Here is a 22,918-nt window from a genome sequence, read left to right on the forward strand (position 1 = left end):
CTTCTGTCTCACATCTTTTTATCGTCATTTGAGAAGGTAAATACTGTATACATGAATGTAGGCTGTGACACCATAGTACACTTTTTTGTTTGTTTTTGTCCTATCCTTGAAACACATTGATTAAAGCGATCAGCTGATAACAGTTGCGAGCTCAAAGCATCATAGCAGGGACTACTTCAGTTGAAGGAAAGCATTGAAGGGAAGGTCATTTTCAGGTGCTGTCTTTTTCAGTGCAATGCAAAAGATACACATCGCAGTGTTGCCTGCCTGATGATGCCTCAGACATAACATGAAAACAGAAAATTCTAGTGTGATGTGGACATATAAAAATCCTTCTTTTAATTTTGTACATTTATACAGCTCATATAAAATATTATACCAATAGCGTACAGTAAAAGGCTATGCAACTGTCTCTCGTATAGTTGCCTCCAGTTTCTTTGGGAGTAGCTCGCTTCTCGCTTCGATATTGATGACGGGTTTCCGACAGTTCTGTCCCTGATCAAGGTATAACTCAGCGTATACTGGGTTGGAGTTTATGGCCTGGAAAAAAAAAACACAATAACCAAAGGAGAGCATTACTTTTACACTAAACATGGCCATGAGGAGCTAATAACCATTTCATTGGTCTACATGATTTACATTAACTAGATTAATTAGTTATTAAAGTATTCCATATCTTTCAGATGCCCAGCATATTTGGATATACAGTGAGGGGAAAAAAGTATTTGATCCCCTGCTGATTTTGTACGTTTGCCCACTGACAAAGAAATGATCAGTCCAAAATTTTAATGGTAGGTTTATTTGAACAGTGAGAGACAAAATAACAAAAAAAATCCTATGTTATGTTAATCCTAATGTTATAAATTGATTTGCATTTTAATGAGGGAAATAAGTATTTGACCCCCCCTCAATCGGAAAGATTTCTGGCTCCCAGGTGTCTGTTATACACGTAACGAGCTGAGATTAGGAGCACACTCTTAAAGGGAGTGCTCCTAATCTCAGTTTGTTACCTGTATAAAAGACACCTGTCCACAGAAGCAATCAATCAGATTCCAAACTCTCCACCTTGGCCAAGACCAAAGAGCTCTCCAAGGATGTCAGGGACAAGATTGTAGACCTACACAAGGCTGGAATGGGCTACAAGACCATCGCCAAACAGCTTGGTGAGAAGGTGACAACAGTTGGTGCGATTATTCGCAAATGGAAGAAACACAAAATAACTGTCAATCTCCCTCGGCCTGGGGCTCCATGCAAGATCTCACCTCATGGAGTTGCAATGATCATGAGAACAGTGAGGAATCAGCCCAGAACTACACGGGAGGATCTTGTCAATGCAGCTGGGACCATAGTCACCAAGAAAACAATTGGTAACACACTATGCCGTGAAGGACTGAAATCCTGCAGCGCCCGCTAGGCCCCCCTGCTCAAGAAAGCACATATACATGCCCGTCTGAAGTTTGCCAATGAACATCTGAATGATTCAGAGGACAACTGGGTGAAAGTGTTGTGGTCAGATGAGACCAAAATGGAGCTCTTTGGTATCAACTCAACTCGCCGTGTTTGGAGGAGGAGGAATGCTGCCTATGACCCCAAGAACACCATCCCCATCGTCAAACATGGAGGTGGAAACATTATGCTTTGGGGATGTTTTTCTGCTAAGGGGACAGGACAACGTCACAGCATCAAAGGGATGGTGGACGGGGCCATGTACCATCAAATCTTGGGTGAGAACCTCCTTCCCTCAGCCAGGGCATTGAAAATGGGTCGTGGATGGGTATTCCAGCATGACAATGACCCAAAACACACGGCCAAGGCAACAAAGGAGTGGCTCAAGAAGAAGCACATTAAGGTCCTGGAGTGGCCTAGCCAGTTTCCAGACCTTAATCCCATAGAAAATCTGTGGAGGGAGCTGAAGGTTTGATTGAGTTGCCAAACGTCAGCCTCGAAACCTTAATGACTTGGAGAAGATCTGCAAAGAGGAGTGGGACAAAAATCCCTCCTGAGATGTGTGCAAACCTGGTGACTAAGTCATGTTTTGCAGAGGGGTCAAATACTTATTTCCCTCATTAAAATGTAAATCAATTTATAACATTTTTGACATGCATTTTTCTGGATTTTTTGTTGTTATTCTGTCTCTCACTGTTCAAATAAACCTACCATTAAAATGATAGACAGAGCATTTCTTTGTCAGTGGGAAAACGTACAAAATCAGCAGGGGATCAAATACTTTTGTCCCTCACTGTATACAACAATTGACAGTGTTAACGTGATAAAGCATTTTACAGCACGCCCAGAGCCTATTGTTGCTTAACAAGCAAGACAAGGACACGGTCACCGACATCCCACCAGGTGACTGTAGACAAGCTCTAGCCATGTGGAACACCAGCAGATGGTTCCTTTCAATTATAAACTGGGTGAGTCGAGCCCTGAATGTTGATTGGCTGACAGCAGTGTATCAGACCATATAACACGGGTATGACACAACATTTATTTGTACTGCTCTAATTACGTTGGTAATCAGTTTATGATAGCAACGAGGCACCGCGGGGGTTTGTGGTATATGGTCTACATACAGTATCACAGCCCACTGGGCCTTATTGCTTACACACATTCCGGAGGAAGCCTTTACCGTGGCTTTCATGAATACAACATGAGATCCTGCATTGTCTCATAAATCCCACTATGACCCCAATGGCCATGGCTTTGTACAGTAGGCTTTTATACAGCATCTGCATATACAGTAGGCTTTTATACAGCATCTGTCCCAGAGAGGACAGGAAGTTCACAGGGAGTTTACCTGTCCAGGAAGGATCTCCTTCGGGAGATGAACTCCTTCAGAGTGAACTAACAGAGTGTGCAGGTGACTGGACCTCACACCAACACACCAACCCTACAACACACAATGACAACATTAACATCACACACAAACCCTACAACACATAATCATTACAGTTTAATCTTCCAGAATAGAATAAATCTTTTTCTATTGGCTACACGCCAATATCCACACTGGCATACCACTGAATCAATGTAATACGCTAGTGTGGGTATTTCGTAGCCCTTGTTAGAAACTCAGGGAAAAGGGAGGATACAGTAAGCGTTTCCAGACCTTGTGTGGGTCCAGGGTGAAGCTTGGCTGAAGGTGATTCCCAGCATCAGAGTGATTGTCGTGGTCCACCTCATACATGTTGTACGAGGGGTTACCGATCTCTACGTTTAGCCCACCATTCACCATGGGCTGCCGCTGGACTATTTTCCCCCTGTAAATCATAACATTGATGAGGTTAGGAGAGCATTATAAACCTTCATGACTGCTTACTACGATGCGCATGACCATTAATCACACAACAGAACATATACGGTGCCTTCGGAAAGTATTCATACCCCTTGACTTTTTCAACAAGTTACAGCCTTATTCTAAAATGGAATAAAAAAATAAAAAAATCCTAATAAATCTACACACAACACTCCATAATGACAAAGCCAAAACAGGTTGGTAAAAAACAGAAATACATTATTTACATAAGTATTCTGACACTTTGCAATGAGACACAAAATTGAACACAGGTGCATGCTGCATGCTGACGAAGATTTCTTCAACAACAACAAGCAGGTCTCACACGATATTCTCCAAACACCCCACAGGGCAGATATCCCAATTATTCACAAAAGGAAGCGACACAGAGGATGAAGAGCCGGATGCCTCGTCCGAACCAGAAGAAGGCGAGTAGGAAAGCTGCCGTTACCGTCAATATTACTCGCCAACGTGCAGTCATTGGACAATAAACTAGACGAGGTACGATCACAAATATCCTACCAACAGGGCATCAAAAACTGTAATATCCTATGTTTCACAGAATCATGGCTGAATGACGACATGGATATTCAGCTAGCGGGATACAGGCTGCACCGGCAGGATAGAACAGCACAATCCGGTAAGACGAGGGGGGGCGGTCTGTGTATATTTGTAATCAACAGCTGGTGCACGAAATCTAAGGAAGTCTCTAGATTTTGCTCACCTGAAGTAGAGTATATTGTGATAAATTGCAGGCCACACTACTTGTCTAGAGAGTTCTCAGCTAAACTTTTCGTGGCTGTTTATTTACCACCACAGACAGATGCTGGCAGTAAGACCGCACTCAGTCAGCTGTATAAGGAAATAAGCAAACAGGAAATCACTCACCCAGAGGCGGCGCTCCTAGTGGCCGGAGACTTTAATGCAGGGAAACTTAAATCAGTTCTACCAAATCCCTATCAACGTGCTAAATGTGCAATCGGAGGAATAAAATTATAGATCACCTGTACTCCACACACAGAGACGCATACAAAGCTCTCCCTCGCCCTCCTTTTGGTAAATCCGACCACAACTCTATCCTCCTGATTCCTGCTTACAAGCTAAAATTAAAGCGGGAAGCACCAGTGACTCGGTCTATAAAAAAATTATCAGATGAAGCAGATGTTAAACTACAAGACTGCTTTGCTATCACAGACTGGAACATGTTCCGGGATTCTTCCGATGACATTGAGGAATACACCACATCAGTCACTGGCTTTATCAATAAGTGCTTTGAGGATGTCGTCCCCACAGTGACTGTACGTACATACCCCAACCAGAATCCATGGATTACAGGCAACATTCGCACTGAGCTAAAGGGTAGAGCTGCCGCTTTCAAGGTGCGGGACTCTAACCCGGAAGCTTACAAGAAATCCCGCTATGCCCTGTACTCCCTGTTCACCCACGACTGCATGGCCAGGTACGACTCCAACACCATCATTAAGTTTGCTGATGACACAACAGTGGTAGGCCTGATCACCGACAACAACGAGCCTATAGGGAGGAGGTCAGAGACCTGGCTGGGTGGTGCCAGAATAACAACCTATCCCTCAACGTAACCAAGACTAAGGAGATGATTGTGGACTACAGGAAAAGGAGCACGGAGCACGTCCCCATTCTCATCTACGGGGCTGTAGTGGGGCAGGTTGAGAGCTTCAAATTCCTTGGTGTCCACATCAACAACAAACTAGATTGGTCCAAACACACCAAGACAGTCGTGAAGAGGGCACGACAAAGCCTATTCCCCCTCAGGAAACTAAAAAGATTTGCATGGGTCCTGAGATCCTCAAAAGGTTCTACAGCTGCAACATCGAGAGCATCCTGACCGGTTGCATCACTGCCTGGTATGGCAATTGCTCGGCCTAAGTGCAAGGCACTTCATAGGGTAATGCGTACAGCCCAGTATATCACTGGGGCTAAGCTGCCTGCCATGCAGGACCTCTACACCAGGCAGTGTCAGAGGAAGGCCCTAAAAATTGTCAAAGACCCCAGCCACCCCAGTCATAGACTGTTCTCTCTACTACCGCAATAAACCTGACAAACAGGTGTTTGTATATAGCCTTGCTACTCTTTTTTCAAATGTCTTTTCACTGTTTTACTTCTTTACTTACCTACACACCCACACACATACCTTTTTTCGCACCATTGGTTAGAGCCTGTAAGTAAGCATTTCACATTTCACAGGTTTACACCTGTTGTATTCGGCGCACGTGACAAATAAACTTTTATTTGATTTGATTTCCATTGATCTTTCTTGAGATGTTTCTACAACTTGATTGGAGTACACCTGTTGTACATTCAATTGATTGGACATGATTTGGGAAGGCACACACCCATCTTTCTAAGGTCCCACAGTTGACGATACATGTCAGAGCAAAAACCAAGCCACGAGGTTGAACGAATTGTCCGTAGAGCCCCGAGACAGGATTGTGTCAAGGCACAGATCTGGGGAAGGGTACCAATTTTTTTTTTGCAGCATTGAAGGTCTCCAAGAACACAGTGGCCTCCATCATTCTTAAATGGAAGAAGTTTGGAACCACCAAGACTCTTCCTAGAGCTGGCCGCCCAACCAAACTGAGCAATCGGGGGAGAAGGACCTTGGTCAGGGAGGTGAACAAGAACCCGATGGTCACTCTGACAGAGCTCTGGGGTTCATCTGTGGAGATGGGAGAACCTTCTAGAAGGACAACCATCTCTGCAGCACTCCACCAATCAGGCCTTTAGGGTAGAGTGGCCAGACGGAAGTGGCCAATCCTCAGTAAAGTGGCCAATCCTCAGTAAAAGGAACATGACAGCCAGCTTGGAGTTTGCAAAAAGGCACCTAAAGCCTCTCAGACCACAAGAAACAAGATTCTCTGGTCTGATGAAACCAAGATTGAACTCTTTAGCCTGAAGGCCAAGTGTCATGCCTGGAGGAAACCTGGTACCATCCCTACGGTGAAGCATGGTGGTGGCAGCATCATGCTGTGGGGATGTTTTTTAGCGGCAGGAACTGGGAGACTAGTCAGGATCAAGGGAAAGATGAACAGAGCAAAGTACAGAGAGTTCCTTGATGAAAACCTGCTCCAGAACGCTCAGGACCTCAGACTGGGGTGAAGGTTCCCCTTCCAACAGGACAACGACCTTAAGCACACAGCCAAGACAACACAGGAGAGACTTCGGAACAAGTCTCTGAACATCCTTGAGTAGACCAGCCATAGCCCGGACTTGAACCTGATCGAACAACTCTGGAGAGACCTGAAAATAGCTGTGCAGTAACACTCCCCCTCCAACCTGACAGAGTTTGAGAGGATCTGCAGAGAAGAATGGGAGAAACTCCCAAAATACAAGTGTTCCAAGCTTGTAGCGTCATACTCAAGAAGACTCAAGGCTGTAATCGCTGCCAAAGGTGCTCCAACAAAGTACGGAGTAAAGGGTCTGAATACTTAAGTAACTGTGATATTTCAGTTTTACATTTTTTTATGAATTAGGAAACATTCCTAAAAACCTGTTTTTACTTCATCATTATGGGGTATTGTGTGTAGATTGAAAAAAAAAACAAATTTAATCAATTTAAGGCTGTAACCTAGCAAAACGTGGAAAAAGTCAAGAGGCCTGAATACTTTCCAAAGGCCCTGTATGTAGTATGAAGTGACTGGTTATCTTTTGTAATCCGTCTGCTTAGAAGTAAAGACATACCTTTGCTTCCTCTTGCATACAAAAACCCCCAAGGCCATGGTAGTGACGAGAATCACCAGCAGAACCAGCGGGACAACAATGGCCATGCTTCCTGTAACACACAGAGCAAACTATTAGAGTTAAACATGTTCGATACGTAACATACTTCCCCCCTCTCTGTAGTGAGACAATAAAATTCAAAAAGGAAAAATTACTTTCTTCAAAGTTCCAACAAGGTTCTTCATATGGGGACTGCATTTCTATGTTAAAGTCAGTCTATGGGGGTCTGCGCAGTTAAGCCTTGAGAGCAAGTCGACAGCGAAATGTCAGACTGCAGACCAAGATCAAATAACAATCTCTGGGAGGGTAGGGCGGTTCAAAGAGACTGAAAAAGGTCTCCAAATCCAGACAACAGCACTTTAAGAACTGAAAATATACTGTTTTTTCTTGTAGGATTTTGTGTCTATGTTTGTGTGTGTGAATGTGTGTGTGTACAGATGTAGGATCTTAATTTGAGCCAGTTTGCTACAGCAGAAAAATAAACCTGCAGCAACAGGAAATGTGAATTATTATCTGGATTATAATTAAATGGACATTTTTGTAGGGGCTGATACATTTTCCGCAACGGCAAATCAAAAGTGAATTTTCATAATGGACATTACAAACTTTAGAAGCTTTTTGAAACTCAAATACACCACAAGTTTGCAAATTCTAGGCAACAAAATAGTGACCAAATTAAGATTTTACATCAATCTGTATGTTTCTGTGTGTTTGAGAGAGAGCGAGCAAGCAAGCAAGAGAGAGAGATAAAGAGAGAGTCCCTTTACCACTCTTTCCAATAACTACTCACCCCCGCTGATGTTGCCAGACAGACTGTTCTTTGGGGCAGGTCTCTCACACTGTGTACCTGACCAATCAGCTGGACACCTAGAAAAGTCACAATGAGTATGAATAGCTGTCTGTTGGTCAAACCAAGTAGCTTTAAAAGAAGGCTATAGTGTACACACACACTATATATAGCCTTATCAATTATGGAGGACGGGCTCCTGGTAATGACTGGAGCAGAATCGGTGGAATGCTATCAAATACACCAAACACATGGTTTCCAGATGTTTGGGGAAAGGGGGATTAGTAATCGGCCTTTTTGGACGCCGATTATATTCAAGCCTATCAACTCCCGAGATTAGGCTGGCAATACTAAAGTGTCTATAAGAACATCCAATAGTCAAAGGTATATGAAATACAAATGGTAGAGAGAGAAATAGTCGACGCGTCATAATTCCTATAATGACTACAACCTAAAACGTCTTAACTGGGAATATTGAAGACTCCTGTTAAAAGGAACCACCATCTTTCATATGTTCTCATGTTCTGAGCAAGGAACTTAAACGTTAGCTTTTTTACATGGCACATATTGCACTTTTACTTTCTTCTCCAACACTGTGTTTTTGCATTATTTAAACCAAATTGAACATGTTTCATTATTTATTTGAGACTAAATTGATTTAATTTATGTATTATATTAAGTTAAAATAAGTGTTCATTGTTCATTCAGTATTGTTGTAATTGTCATTATTACAAATATATACAAATATATATATAAAAAAATATTTAGTAATGTTCCTCATAGGTACACTTCAACTATGACAGACAAAATGAGAAAAAAAATCCAGAAAATCACATTGTAGGATTTTTTATGAATTTATTTGCAAATTATGGTGGAAAATAAGTATTTGGTCAATAACAAAAGTTTCTCAATACTTTGTTATATACCCTTTGTTGGCAATGACAGAGGTCAAACGTTTTCTGTAAGTCTTTACAAGATTTTCACACACTGTTGCTGGTATTTTGGCCCATTCCTCCATGCAGATCTCCTCTAGAGCAGGGATGTTTTGGGGCTGTTGCTGGGTAACACGGACTTTCAACTCCCTCCAAAGATTTTCTATTGGGTCGAGATCTGGAGACTGGCTAGGCCACTCCAGGACCTTGAAATGCTTCTTACGAAGCCACTCCTTCGTTGCCCGGGCGGTGTGTTTGGGATCATTGTCATGCTGAAAGACCCAGCCACGTTTCATCTTCAATGCCCTTGCTGATGGAAGGAGGTTTTCACTCAAAATCTCACTATACATGGCCCCATTCATTCTTTCCTTTACGCGGATCAGTCGTCCTGGTCCCTTTGCAGAAAAACAGCCCCAAAGCATGATGTTTCCACCCCCATGCTTCACAGTAGGTATGGTGTTCTTTGGACGCAACTCAGCATTCTTTGTCCTCCAAACACGACGAGTTGAGTTTTTACCAAAAGTTATATTTTGGTTTCATCTGACCATATGACATTCTACCAATCTTCTTCTGGATCATCCAAATGCTCTCTAGCAAACTTCAGACAGGCCTGGACATGTACTGGCTTAAGGGGGGGCACATCTGGCACTGCAGGATTTGAGTCCCTGGCGGCGTAGTGTGTTACTGATGGTAGGCTTTGTTACTTTGGTCCCAGCTCTCTGCAGGTCATTCACTAGGTCCCCGCGTGTGGTTCTGGGATTTTGCTCACTGTTCTTGTGATCATTTTAATATTGCGTGGAGCCCCAGATCGAGGGAGATTATCAGTGGTCTTGTATGTCTTCCATTTCCTAATAATTGCTCCCACAGTTGATTTATTCAAACCAAGCTGCTTACCTATTGCAGATTCAGTCTTCCTAGCCTGGTGCAGGTCTACAATTTTGTTTCTGGTGTCCTTTGACAGCTCTTTGGTCTTGGCCATAGTGGAGTTTGGAGTGTGACTGTTTGAGGTTGTGGACAGGTGTCTTTTATACTGATAACAAGTTCAAACAGGTGCCATCAATACAGGTAACGAGTGGAGGACAGAGGAGCCTCTTAAAGAAGAAGTTACAGGTCTGTGAGAGCCAGATATCTTGCTTGTTTGTTGGTGAACAAATACTTATTTTCCACCATAATTTGCAAATAAATTCATAAAAAATCCTACAATGTGATTTTCTGGAATTCTTTTCTCATTTTGTCTGTCATAGTTGAAGTGTACCTATGATAAATTACAGGCCTCATCTTTTTAAGTGGGAGAACTTGCACAAGTGGTGGCTGACTAAACACTTTTTTGCCCCACTGTATATATAAATATCGGCAGATTAATCGGTATCGGCTTTTTTGGTCCACCAAAAAACGGTATCGGTGATGCAAAATCATAATTGGTCGACCTCTAAGGGGGATATCTAGTCAGTTGTACAACTGAATGCATTCAACTGAAAAGTGTCCTTTGCATTTAGCCCAACCCCTCTGAATCAGAGGTGCGGGGGGCTGCCTTAAATTGACATCCACGTCTTCGGCGCCCGGGGAACAGTGGGTTAACTGCCTTGCTCAGGGGCAGAACGGCAGATTTTTACCTTGTCAGCTCGGGGATTTGATCCAGCAACCTTTCGGTTACTGGCCCAACGCGAGGCTACCTGCCATTCCATTTGCGCAGTTCCGGCCATTATTATGAGCCATCCTCCCCTCAGCAGCCTCCTGTGACACGCACACATCTCTTAATCTCATCTCCTCATTTGTTAAAGTCTCAGGGAACATGCATGCATAATTCATTCCCGCATCGAGTTAAAGAAAATAAGCATAATCTCACACGAAGTGTGCAACCCAAATGGCACCCTATTTCCTGCATGTTGCACTACTTTTGACTCGAGCCCATAGCGGCCCATAGGAATCTGGTCAAAAGTGGCGCACTATGTAGGGAATAGGGTGCTATATGGGACGCAGAACGGTTTAGGATGTAATCCAGAGACAGTGATCCATTAGTAGTTACCTCCTTCCCCTCCCTTGCCCAGAGGATAGGAATACATGCAATTACACTATATGGGGAATCTGACAAGGGTGATCGCATGATGATGAAATGATATTAGCTAATATTAAATGGACTGTAAGCAGTATTTAATCAAAGTTTCATTAGAGGGACCGTGGCTCGCTGCAGGTACCACATGAATCATAGTCCTGAAGGGAATGACAGCTTGTAGCTGACCTATATAATCACACCGTTGGTTGCTTGGGAGTATGTTCAGCTGCAGAAAGACCGGGTTATTATCCTGTTTTCACCACCTGTATTGAGAGGCCAGTGCAAAGAGAGAAACGTCAAGTGCGTTTGTGCTGTGAGTGACGGGGACGAGGAACATGTGTGGTAAGGAGTTATATCGCACAGCATGTTGGACAACAGACAGACGTACTGGTGAGAGTCTGAGTCGGGGAGTGATGTGCAGAGTGGACGCTGCTGGAAAGTGAGACAGTGAGGGCTGGTCTCGGGAAATGGCGGGAGAGGAGGAGGGAAGGAGATGAGGAAGAGAGGAGGGAGGGAGGAGGGGAAAGGGAGTCAGGGAAGAGAGGAGGGGTAAAAGTCAGACCTACTTGCACTGGGGTTTGTTTAAGGCAGTTAACGTGCAAATCCCTTTATTCTGACAGTAGTTATCACACGGATTGGCCCGCTGGTCACAGCGCTGGTTCAAGAACCCAGGCGTGCAGCTGCAGCACAGAGAAATGATCGCCACATGAACAAATCATATATTGAGGGACACAGAGACAAAGTCTGGGTCTGAAATGGCACCCTATTCCCTACATGGTGCACTCCTTTTGACCAGGGGGCCCACATATGGAATAGAGTGGCATTTTGGACACACTGATAAAAGAAGATAAGAGCACAATACATTCTCACAGTCCACCAGCTCGGGCTATTGGAGGATACAGAGTATGAAATCGAACAGATGGAGCTAGGCCCTATTCCATCCTAGTGTTTACATAGGATGTGTGTGTGTGTGTGTGTTCAGGTGAGAAAACAAAGCGTCATGGCAAGCAAATCCATCCAATGTCACGCCAAGTGGGAGCTAAAAAAAGTGAAACCATAGGAATAGCCTACAGATTGTTGTTTGAGATCTATAGCATGACACATACAGTGCCTTGCGAAAGTATTCGGCCCCCTTGAACTTTGCGACCTTTTGCCACATTTCAGGCTTCAAACATAAAGATATAAAACTGTATTTTTTTTGTGAAGAATCAACAACAAGTGGGACACAATCATGAAGTGGAACGACATTTATTGGATATTTCAAACTTTTTTAACAAATCCAAAACTGAAAAATTGGGCGTGCAAAATTATTCAGCCCCCTTAAGTTAATACTTTGTAGCGCCACCTTTTGCTGCGATTACAGCTGTAAGTCACTTGGGGTATGTCTCTATCAGTTTTGTACATCGAGAGACTGACATTTTTTCCCATTCCTCCTTGCAAAACAGCTCGAGCTCAGTGAGGTTGGATGGAGAGCATTTGTGAACAGCAGTTTTCAGTTCTTTCCACAGATTCTCGATTGGATTCAGGTCTGGACTTTGACTTGGCCATTCTATCACCTGGATATGTTTATTTTTGAACCATTCCATTGTAGATTTTGCTTTATGTTTTGGATCATTGTCTTGTTGGAAGACAAATCTCCGTCCCAGTCTCAGGTCTTTTGCAGACTCCATCAGGTTTTCTTCCAGAATGGTCCTGTATTTGGCTCCATCCATCTTCCCATCAATTTTAACCATCTTCCCTGTCCCTGCTGAAGAAAAGCAGGCCCAAACCATGATGCTGCCACCACCATGTTTGACAGTGGAGATGGTGTGTTCAGCTGTGTTGCTTTTACGCCAAACATAACGTTTTGCTTTGTTGCCAAAAAGTTCAATTTTGGTTTCATCTGACCAGAGCACCTTCTTCCACATGTTTGGTGTGTCTCCCAGGTGGCTTGTGGCAAACTTTAAACGACACTTTTTATGGATATCTTTAAGAAATGGCTTTCTTCTTGCCACTCTTCCATAAAGGGCAGATTTGTGCAATATACGACTGATTGTTGTCCTATGGACAGAGTCTCCCACCTCAGCTGTAGATCTCTGCAGTTCATCCAGAGTGATCATGGGCCTCTTGGCTGCATCTCTGATCAGTCTTCTTCTTGTATGTGCTGAAAGTTTAGAGGGACGGCCAGGTCTTGGTAGATTTGCAGTGGTCTGATACTCCTTCCATTTCAATATTATCGCTTGCACAGTGCTCCTTGGGATGTTTAAAGCTTGGGAAATCTTTTTGTATCCAAATCCGGCTTTAAACTTCTTCACAACAGTATCTCGGACCTGCCTGGTGTGTTCCTTGTTCTTCATGATGCTCTCTGCGCTTTTGACGGACCTCTGAGACTATCACAGTGCAGGTGCATTTATACGGAGACTTGATTTCACACAGGTGGTATGTATTTATCATTATTAGTCATTTAGGTCAACATTGGATCATTCAGAGATCCTCACTGAAATTCTGGAGGGAGTTTGCTGCACTGAAAGTAAAGGGGCTGAATAATTTTGCACGCCGAATTTTTCAGTTTTTGATTTGTTAAAAAAGTTTGAAATATCCAATAAATGTCGTTCCACTTCATGATTGTGTCCCACTTGTTGTTGATTCTTCACAAAAAAATAGTTTTATATCTTTATGTTTGAAGCCTGAAATTTGTCCACCACCGACCCAATGAAACAAGCAATTGGATGCCGTAAAGATAAGAGAAGAAAAAAAAAATGAACAAAAACAACGAGCGGGAAACCGCGGATTCAAAGCTGTAGTATAGGAGACGGTGGTATGTACAGTATTGAGGCATACAGTTTAAAGCTAGAGTCCTTAATTGAAACAATAACAAAGCACCCACCCCACCTCTGTTTTGGTAATAGGCTAAGGGATGGGCCTGGAGAAATGTAACCACTCTCAAACTCATAGACAGAACTACGGACGCAAGAGCTGACCGTCCATGAGGACACAATTATAGTCTAACAATGTTTTAAGGACATACGGTTTGTTTACATTTACATTGTTTACAAACATTGGAGTAAAATAAGATTATAGTTTAGGTTCTGATGGGGTACGACAGTTAAACTAAGCTCATGAGGCATTTATAAGTTATATTATTCAAAAATCAATGGGTATATATTATTAATTTGGCTATGCAGACTTTTAACACATGTCTAATACTGAGCATGATTCATTCCAAAAAGTCCAAAAATGGATGATGCAACTAAGGGTTGATCAACTTTGAAAAGCGTCTTGAGAGTGATGCAAGCCCCAGAAACAAACACAACCAAAACGCCTCTGTATACTTTAATGCAGGAGATCCTATCGTTTGCAAGAGAAAAAGGAAAACAAACCCTTTCATCTTGGAAAAAACGTGGAAATATGCCACCTCATTGTGAGACCTCATGGTTTTCTACTATCGTTCCCATTTTAGTAGCCTGGGTCTAATCCAGTCTCTGCTACATTACCTGCTCTGTCTCTCACAGCAAAACCACACAACCACTTCCAATACCACTAATTGTATCAGTGATGTGTGCGTGTGTGATACAACTGAAAGCAGAACGAAGACAAACACAATGGCTGCGTTTACACAGGCAGCCCAATTCTGATCTGTTGCCACTAATTGGTCTTTTGACCAATCAGATCAGATCTATTTCCAAAATAGCAGAATTGGGCTGCCAGTGTAAATAACAGCCAAAGAGATGTACAGTACGTTCTTGAGAAATCTGATGATGACAACCTGCTCAATTGAAAGCCATAGAATCGATAGAAAAAAAAGAAAAGAAAATTGAGCTGACTTACTGGCAGAACGGCAGACTGGTCTCGGGGTCCTGGCGACAGGTTCCTCCATTGTAACAGTATCCATCACACAGCTGACAGGTGGCTGCCACTCTACCGTTACTGCAGCTGTAAGGAAAGGAAGGGAATATAGCGATGACTTCATAAAGCATTACAAGCATATGTCTAATGCATTTATAACGCCTTATGCCTTATTCTATGGCGCAAGCCCTGAACCATGGAGACAGGAGAATGCTGACATGTGGTAGCATCCACAGAAATATAATTACTAGAACGGATATTCCTTTCAAGTCAATGTTCTGTGATGGGTGGACCGGCCTTATTGAGTGTACCAATAAGTAGGATCAGTCAAATGTTCCATTCTAGTAATTCTAGTTGGTAACATTGTTTGGATATCCACAGACTATCAGTAACATGTCAACTAACTATCAAACCCTAATCCTAACCCTAAACTAATCCTAACCCTAAACTAATCCTAACCCTAAACGAATCCTAACCCTAAACGAATCCTAACCCTAAACGAATCCTAACCCTAAACAAATTCTAACCCTAAACTAATCCTAACCCTAAACTAATCCTAACCCTAAACTAAACCTAACCCTAAACTAATCCTAACCCTAAACTAATCCTAACCCTAAACTAATCCTAACCCTAAACTAATCCTAACCCTAACCCCTGTTCTTACCTTAACCTTGACAAGTAGTTGTTCATCAACAGATAGTTTGTTGAAAGTCCATCTTTACAGATGGTCATACTATCTGGACTATCTACTCAGATGACGCTTACTTGCAGGACACGTCGTCTGTCTCCGGGTTGACAATGCACGGTGCCCCTCGACACTGGAGGCATCTGTCCACTTCACATTTCACTCCCTCATATCTGGTTGAGCACACACACTCCACGTGGCTCTTGCTCGACAGAGTACATGCCTTTGAATTGGTACAGAAGTGATGGCAGATATCTGGAACAAAGGTGGAGAAAAACAAGCTTATTTATTTCACGTGTTACATTCCTGGTCTTCCACTGTATCAATCGGCGTAACATCAATTTGTTCAGCCCTTGAAACTGAGCTGTTGCAAGAAAGTATCTGGAGTGATTTTCCTATCAAACTGATTTTAAACCACCACGGAGAGGGTGGAGGAGACCAACAAAATATCCCAACTCATCTTTAGTGTTGTGGTAATGGTGGAAACCACAAACCCCTCTCTTCTCATTGCGGAGACTGAACGCAACATGAAGCATTGATTGATTGCTTGTCATAAAACAGGTTAAATCTTTGTGTGTTCGTGTGTGTCTGACTCACGGTAGAGACAACGCTCCCCAGTGTACTCGGCCATACAGCGACACACTGGCTGGTTCCCCTTGCTGACGTCACAGGTGCCGCCATTCAGACAGTAGTTATCACACACCTTCCTCTCACAGACCGGTCCTGTGAACCCCACAGCACAACGACATGTAGGCCTCCCTGAGAGAGAGAGAAAGAGAGAAAGATAGAAAGATAGAAAGAGAGAAAGAGAGAGAGAGAGAGAGAAAGAGAGAAAGAGAGAGAAAGAGAGAGAGCGAGAGATTGGCAAAAAATTGTGTTGCTGATAACAATAATCACAAGCATGTCCCCTGTCTAACGTCATAATGGAGAAGCAAGCAAATACAAGGCAGATGTGATTTCTCTCACATTACACACAAAGGTGATGCCCACAAAGAGAGTCCCATGGTCCAATGTTTTCTAAACAGCCATGTCTATCTGCACTGGAAGGATTTCAACTAGTTTCACACTGGTCCTATGACCGCTTGGAGAGCTTACATCTGAAATACAACATCTGCTGCCCGCTCCTGACTGGGATGAATAGAAACTTACTGTGTGTGTGTGTGTGTGTTCGCGTGCGTGTGTGTGTGTCTGACGTTCTTTCTCCCGCTGTTCCATCTGTCAGCTAAGAGGCAAGTTGTTATTGATATCGCCATGCCAACACTAACATTTAACTGTCATTTCACGCATGAATATTTGACCACCTCATTTCCTCGCTTCAAACTCCTCCCAAAAATGTCCTTAGAGGAGAAAGAAAAGAGAGGAGCTTGACCCGTGCCATTTATTTATATCTCCACTCTCAATAGTTTATTCTGAAGAGAGAGAGAGAGAGAGAAAAACAACCTCACTATTCATTTACTGTAACGGAACAGGGGACCTGGACTTTGGGGACTTTAATGTGCTTTAACAACTGTTCAAAAATGGATAGCAATGCCACAGCATTAAGCGTGTCTTGCATATTCATGGTGCTACCGTCAACGTCCCCGCTAATGCAATACCAAAGTGGGGGCCGTACATACTTGTGTTTTCAGATACATCTACAGCTCACATCTCTCAGGGGTCGTCAAACTAAGAGATTTTCACTGCACTTTCCTATGGCTTCCTGACACAGGAGGCACTGGCAACAAACCAAAAAAAAATGCACTAATGTCCAATCAATAAGTACATAAAGCAGGGGATTCAAACTCATTCCATGGAGTGTCTGCTGATTTGAGTTATTTCCATTACATTGGTGTCCAATTAAGATCTAGACAACCAGGTGTGGGGAGTTCCTAGCTAATCAGTGACCTTAATTTATCCATCTAGTACAGGGGAGGAATGAAAACCTGCAGGGACACAGCCCTCCGTGGAAGAAGTTTGACACGTGACGTAGAGCGATAGTTATTTAGAAGCAGATGATCAATCCTGCAGCAGAACTTGCATCTGTGGGCCGGATCTCATTGGCTGTCAGGACAGGGGCCTTGGTCCCAACCAGGTCCCAACTCTCATTTCCCACAGTCACGGATGGATGAGCGCCCTCTCCTGTCCTGGAGGTCCCAGTGGAAGAGCAGGGAGCATGGCCACATACACACACACACACACACACACGTAGCAGAAGGGGCTTACCTATGGAAGAGCCTGAGCATGTGCCCCCATTCTGACAGTAGTTTTTACAGTGGTTCACTTCACAGCGCTCCCCGGAGAAATTTGGCCAGCAGTAGCACCGCAGCTCCCCCTTCTCGTTGGTGATGCATCGTCCTCCGTTCTCGCAGGCGGGGCGACACAGCTCTCCTGAAAGCAAATGATGTAGGCCCACGTGTTAAGATTGAAACCATGGCAACCTTGACCTGCTCCCATTAATATCTAATGAGTGGATTAACTCAACTTTGTAAAAGGCTGGAACTCACATGGGCTTCACTGACTATTCTATGCACGACTGCTTGCATGGTACCTTCACTTTTCACTCCAATTTACTCAGCATAGGAAAGATCCAGCCTCAGTTGGATCAAATGAAAGTATTGCAGGTTGACCAGGCCTACTGCACTGAGATGTTAGTGTCCCTGCAACCTACTCTATTGAGATGTTAGTATCCCTGCAGCCTACTGTACTGAGAGGTTAGTGTCCCTGTAGCCTACTGTCCTGGGATGTTAGTGTCCCTGCAACCTACTCTATTGAGATGTTAGTATCCCTGCAGCCTACTGTACTGAGAGGTTAGTGTCCCTGTAGCCTACTGTCCTGGGATGTTAGTGTCCCTGCAACCTACTCTATTGAGATGTTAGTATCCCTGCAGCCTACTGTACTGAGAGGTTAGTGTCCCTGTAGCCTACTGTCCTGGGATGTTAGTGTCCCTGCAACCTACTCTATTGAGATGTTAGTATCCCTGCAGCCTACTGTACTGAGAGGTTAGTGTCCCTGTAGCCTAGTGTCCCTGCAACCTACTCTATTGAGATGTTAGTATCCCTGCAGCCTACTGTACTGAGAGGTTTGTGTCCCTGTAGCCTACTGTCCTGGGATGTTAGTGTCCCTGCAACCTACTCTATTGAGATGTTAGTATCCCTGCAGCCTACTGTACTGAGAGGTTCGTGTCCCTGTAGCCTACTGTCCTGGGATGTTAGTGTCCCTGCAACCTACTCTATTGAGATGTTAGTATCCCCGCAGCCTACTGTACTGAGAGGTTAGTGTCCCTGTAGCCTACTGTCCTGGGATGTTAGTGTCCCTGCAACCTACTCTATTGAGATGTTAGTATCCCTGCAGCCTACTGTACTGAGAGGTTCGTGTCCCTGTAGCCTACTGTCCTGGGATGTTAGTGTCCCTGCAACCTACTCTATTGAGATGTTAGTATCCCTGCAGCCTACTGTACTGAGAGGTTAGTGTCCCTGTAGCCTACTGTCCTGGGATGTTAGTGTCCCTGCAACCTACTCTATTGAGATGTTAGTATCCCTGCAGCCTATTGTACTGAGAGGTTTGTGTCCCTGTAGCCTACTGTCCTGGGATGCTAGTGTCCCTGCAGCCTACTGTACTGAGTGTCCCTGCTCATTGAATAGCTAGCTGGTTGACAGGTAGGCGTACTGCACCCAACACATTGGTGTCCTACTGTACCTGATGTGTTGGTGTCCCTACAGGTCCTGTTTATTAGCGTGGTCCCCTCAGGACAGAAACAGCTGGCTCCGGCAGGGTTGAGTAGACACAGGAAATCACAGCCCATCCTTAGGCACGGATTGGACACTGACACGGCCAATGGGACAAAGGTTAGAAAGCAGGGTCTGTGAGTTTGTGGAGTGCAGTACGTAGTACGTTGAGTGGACCCGGCTGGTTGCAGTGAGGAAATTCTGTGCTTGTCTGTTCATTTGACACTATGTAACACGGACAAAATAATGAACATCAAGACGACACACACTAAGAGAAAATCCCGTTCTGTCATGACGAAAGGCTCAAACTTTTCAAAGTCAAACATGAGATCCTTTTGATTGTGTTAAACTGAAAGGGAATAACAGTGTGATCCTCTGGGCCGAAGCCAGGGATAATGATGCATCAGGAAGGGCCTCAACTGGCCCTCAGAAGTGGCATACAGAGGCATGCAGTACAGTTCCCACCAAACAGATGACTACATTGCCATTCAACTCTCACAGAACATCCACAGAACCAGACGACAGTAAACAAACAACTGCCAGTAGTCATTGGCGAGAGTGAATAGGAGAGGAAAGGGAGCCAGAGAGAGAGAGAGACAGGGGAGAGAAAGAATGACAAACACAGACAGACAGAGAGTGAGCAAGACAGAGAGAGAGAGAGAGAGAGAGAGAATGGGGAAAGCGAAATCGATTGTTAAGGTGATTGTTAGCCTACCGTCTTGCTGTTTGAATCGGTGGAGGACCAAGATAATGGAGGGTCTCTCTACCCCCAGATGGAGCCGTTCCATTGGTTGTTTTCCATACTTATGGACCCGGAAGACATCATTCCTCATCCCGATCCCATAGATATAGTCCTCAAAGATATCAATCCTTACAGGCTGGGAAAGACCTTGGGACAGAGCAATTGGAAACAACCGTAACACGACGAGTAAGGGAGAAAATGGGACCCTAAATAATTCATCTGAATTCCAAATAATATAAAATAATATTCAGCAAAATGTTCTATTGCTCTACCCTCCACCCTTGAAGGGACGCGCCGAGCGCATTTGATAAGAATGACAACAACTTGAGGGAGTGGACAATTAAAAGAAGATGCAGCCTGCAGAGTATCCCTTTACACTCGTACCTGTATACGAGTTGAAAATGGCAGATTTGGACACTGATAAGCGTCTACATTGGAAAGAAGTGGCTGTACACTAACATTAACATGCTATACAGGCTGTACAGTAACATTAACATGCTATACAGGCTGTACAGTAACATGCTATACAGGCTGTACAGTAACATTAACATGCTATACAGGCTGTACAGTAACATGCTATACAGTAAATGACGTCAGAGCTCTTTACTGACAGCCACTCTGAACTTGCGCACCACACACGATACGTTTCCCCCATCCCTCCCGCTAATTGGGCAACTTTAGCACATTTTTGGGTGAGGGAAATGCTGTAAATTAAGATGAATCAATGTGTTTTGAAAGACGAGATGTTGAGGGTTATAAAAAAAAAAATACTTGCTTTGATGCCAAAACACCTGTAAGTCCAAATGCGCGCTTCACATTTCCATATCATAGAACTCATGTAATATACAGTGTCAACGTTTATGATCACTATGTTTGTTGTACAGTTTACAAGATGACATGGCGTCATACCCGGTTTGAAATGTACGATTTGCTTCTCTGAATTGCCTCGTATTTTATAATTTAGCTCGTCATGTTGGCAATAGAACAAGCTTTCAACCAACCATGCCCACCTGACCCAGATTACAATCTCTGCACACTTTGGAGAGGTGTGTGACCAGTCGGAAACACCAGTAAGACCTCTCACTCAAACCCGTCATTTTTTTTGTCTTATGTTGCACCTATCCCACATTTTCCAAGAATATTCTCATGTTACTGAATTTATCCAGAGCATTTTTAGATTTAGTTATCAACAAAAATTGTAAAATGCCCATAAAATAAACAGTGTAATGTTTGGTTTCAGTCTTGTGTTAGGTGAACTGTTGTGTCATCCATCGCCTTCAGTCTAATAACTTTCCCATAATCTCCAAACGGTTCCCTTTTAATTGCTACCATGATTATGCATATGCTCTCCATATTTCTTCGGAAGGAAACATTTCAATTTAGCCCTATCCACATAGGCACATTTTCAACGAGTGTAAAGGGTTAAGGACACGCGTGTCTTCTGTGCTTTGCTCACCGTGTGTACTGCTCACCACCACCACGGAGTCCGATCCATCGAATCGAACGCTCCCAATCACAGACAACTCTGTATCAGCCCAGTACAAACGCTGGTTGAAATAATCGATGGCAAGTCCTGTGACGTAAAACATATTAGTCACTCTATATGAGCTGTGGTAAAGTGCAGCAATCTTAGCTTCTGACAGGTGCTGCATTCTATCAAAATGCATCACTCGACACTAAAAGAAACAGGATATTGATTAGTATAGATATGATATGTAGAAAATAAATAGACATATTTCCTGCTTAGGGGTACTTCCTGAAGGTATTGTTATATGTCACATGACCAGAAGTTCGAGAGCACCTACCACTGGGTCTCCTGAGGTTCTTCTCCACTAAGATTCTCCTCATAGACCCATCCATGGCAGCCTCCTCGATGTGGGAGTGGTCTCCTACCACTGTCCAGTACATCATCCTAGAGGAATTTACAGGAAGTAAGTAAAGGAATAATAGGTCTTTATAGCAGGTAATAAGGACAGGGCAGAGGATCAGGCATAATTTGTTGTATATCTGCCCAAAGAGAAAATATAGTCACAAAATTGCCAATCTGATATGTGGTTGTTTTACCTAGCAACTTTAGTTGATTGCACTAATTGTCAATTGATAAGAACATCTGCTAACTGACTAAAATGTAATTAATGTAATGATTAATCTTACCCTCGAGCTGGGTTAACGGTGATAGAGTAAGGCTCCCCGGCGATGTCTGTGATGAGACGGGAGCAGTTTAGCCCTGCCAGCTGGCCCACGTTGATGGAATATCTGAGCCTCCTCCAGTGGGCGTTGTAGTAGCTGAACCAATGCATCCTGGAGTGGTCTGTCCAGTAGATGTTGCCAGTCACCCAATCTGCAGATATATCCCTGGGCCTTCTGAAGTCAGGACACTGGAGAAGAAGAATGTGTTTACACGTTTACTGACATGAGCTTAAAGCATGTAGACACACACATTCTCTCTACCTTTCTCTCGCTCTCTGTCAAAATACAATACATGACCAAAAGTATGTGGACACCAGCTCGTCAAACATCTCATTCCAAAAACATGGGCATTAATATAGAGTTGGTCCCCCCTTTGCTGCTATAACATCCTCCACTCTTCAGTGAAAGCTTTCCACCAGCTGTTGGAACGTTGCTGCAGGGGACTTGCTTCCATTCAGCCACAAGAGCGTTAGTGATGTTGGGCACGGATGTTGGGCAATTAGGCCTGGCTCGCAGCCGGATTTCCAATTCCTCCCAAAGGTGTTTGATGGGGTTGAATTCAGGGCTCTTAGCAGGTCGGTCAAGTTCTTCTACAACGATCTCGACAAACCATTTATTTATGGACCTTGCTTTGTCCACAAGGGCGTTGTCATGCTGAAACAAGAAAGAGCCTTCCCCATTCTGGGGAACTTGGAAGCACACAATCGTCTAGATTGTCATAGTGTGCCGTAGCGTTAAAATTTCCCCTCACTGGAACTAAGGATCCTAGCCCGAACCATGAAAAAGTCCCAGACCATTATTCCTCCTTCACCATACTTTACAGTTGGCACTGTAGAGTGGGCAGGTAGCATTCTCCTGGCGTCCGCCAAACCCAGATTCGTCTGTTGGACTGCCAGACGGTGAAGCGTGATTCATCACTCCCGAAAACACGTTTCCACTGCTCCAGAGT

At 43.8% G+C, this 22,918-nt stretch overlaps 1 protein-coding gene across 1 annotated transcript in view; it reads right to left on the reverse strand.

Moving 5' to 3' along the window:
* Nucleotides 1-314: 314 nt before the first annotated feature.
* The window catches only part of LOC110528816 (low-density lipoprotein receptor-related protein 1B), a 135,546-nt gene continuing 112,942 nt past the window's right edge, over nt 315-22,918 (reverse strand). The window contains exons 64-77 of the mRNA XM_090240491.1: nt 21,934-22,157; nt 21,585-21,691; nt 21,236-21,352; nt 19,753-19,926; nt 19,009-19,134; nt 17,536-17,700; nt 15,931-16,092; nt 15,414-15,588; nt 14,631-14,735; nt 7,842-7,918; nt 7,013-7,103; nt 3,110-3,260; nt 2,798-2,890; nt 315-540 (exon numbers count right to left, since the gene is read on the reverse strand). Coding sequence (XP_090096617.1) covers nt 400-540; nt 2,798-2,890; nt 3,110-3,260; nt 7,013-7,103; nt 7,842-7,918; nt 14,631-14,735; nt 15,414-15,588; nt 15,931-16,092; nt 17,536-17,700; nt 19,009-19,134; nt 19,753-19,926; nt 21,236-21,352; nt 21,585-21,691; nt 21,934-22,157 — 1,908 coding nt within the window. The 3' untranslated portion in view covers nt 315-399. The remainder of the gene's footprint in view (nt 541-2,797; nt 2,891-3,109; nt 3,261-7,012; nt 7,104-7,841; nt 7,919-14,630; nt 14,736-15,413; nt 15,589-15,930; nt 16,093-17,535; nt 17,701-19,008; nt 19,135-19,752; nt 19,927-21,235; nt 21,353-21,584; nt 21,692-21,933; nt 22,158-22,918) is intronic.

Source organism: Oncorhynchus mykiss, chromosome 7 (genome assembly GCF_057628025.1).
Source record: "Oncorhynchus mykiss isolate SJ-2025 chromosome 7, ASM5762802v1, whole genome shotgun sequence".
NCBI classification, from domain to species: Eukaryota; Metazoa; Chordata; class Actinopteri; order Salmoniformes; family Salmonidae; genus Oncorhynchus; species Oncorhynchus mykiss.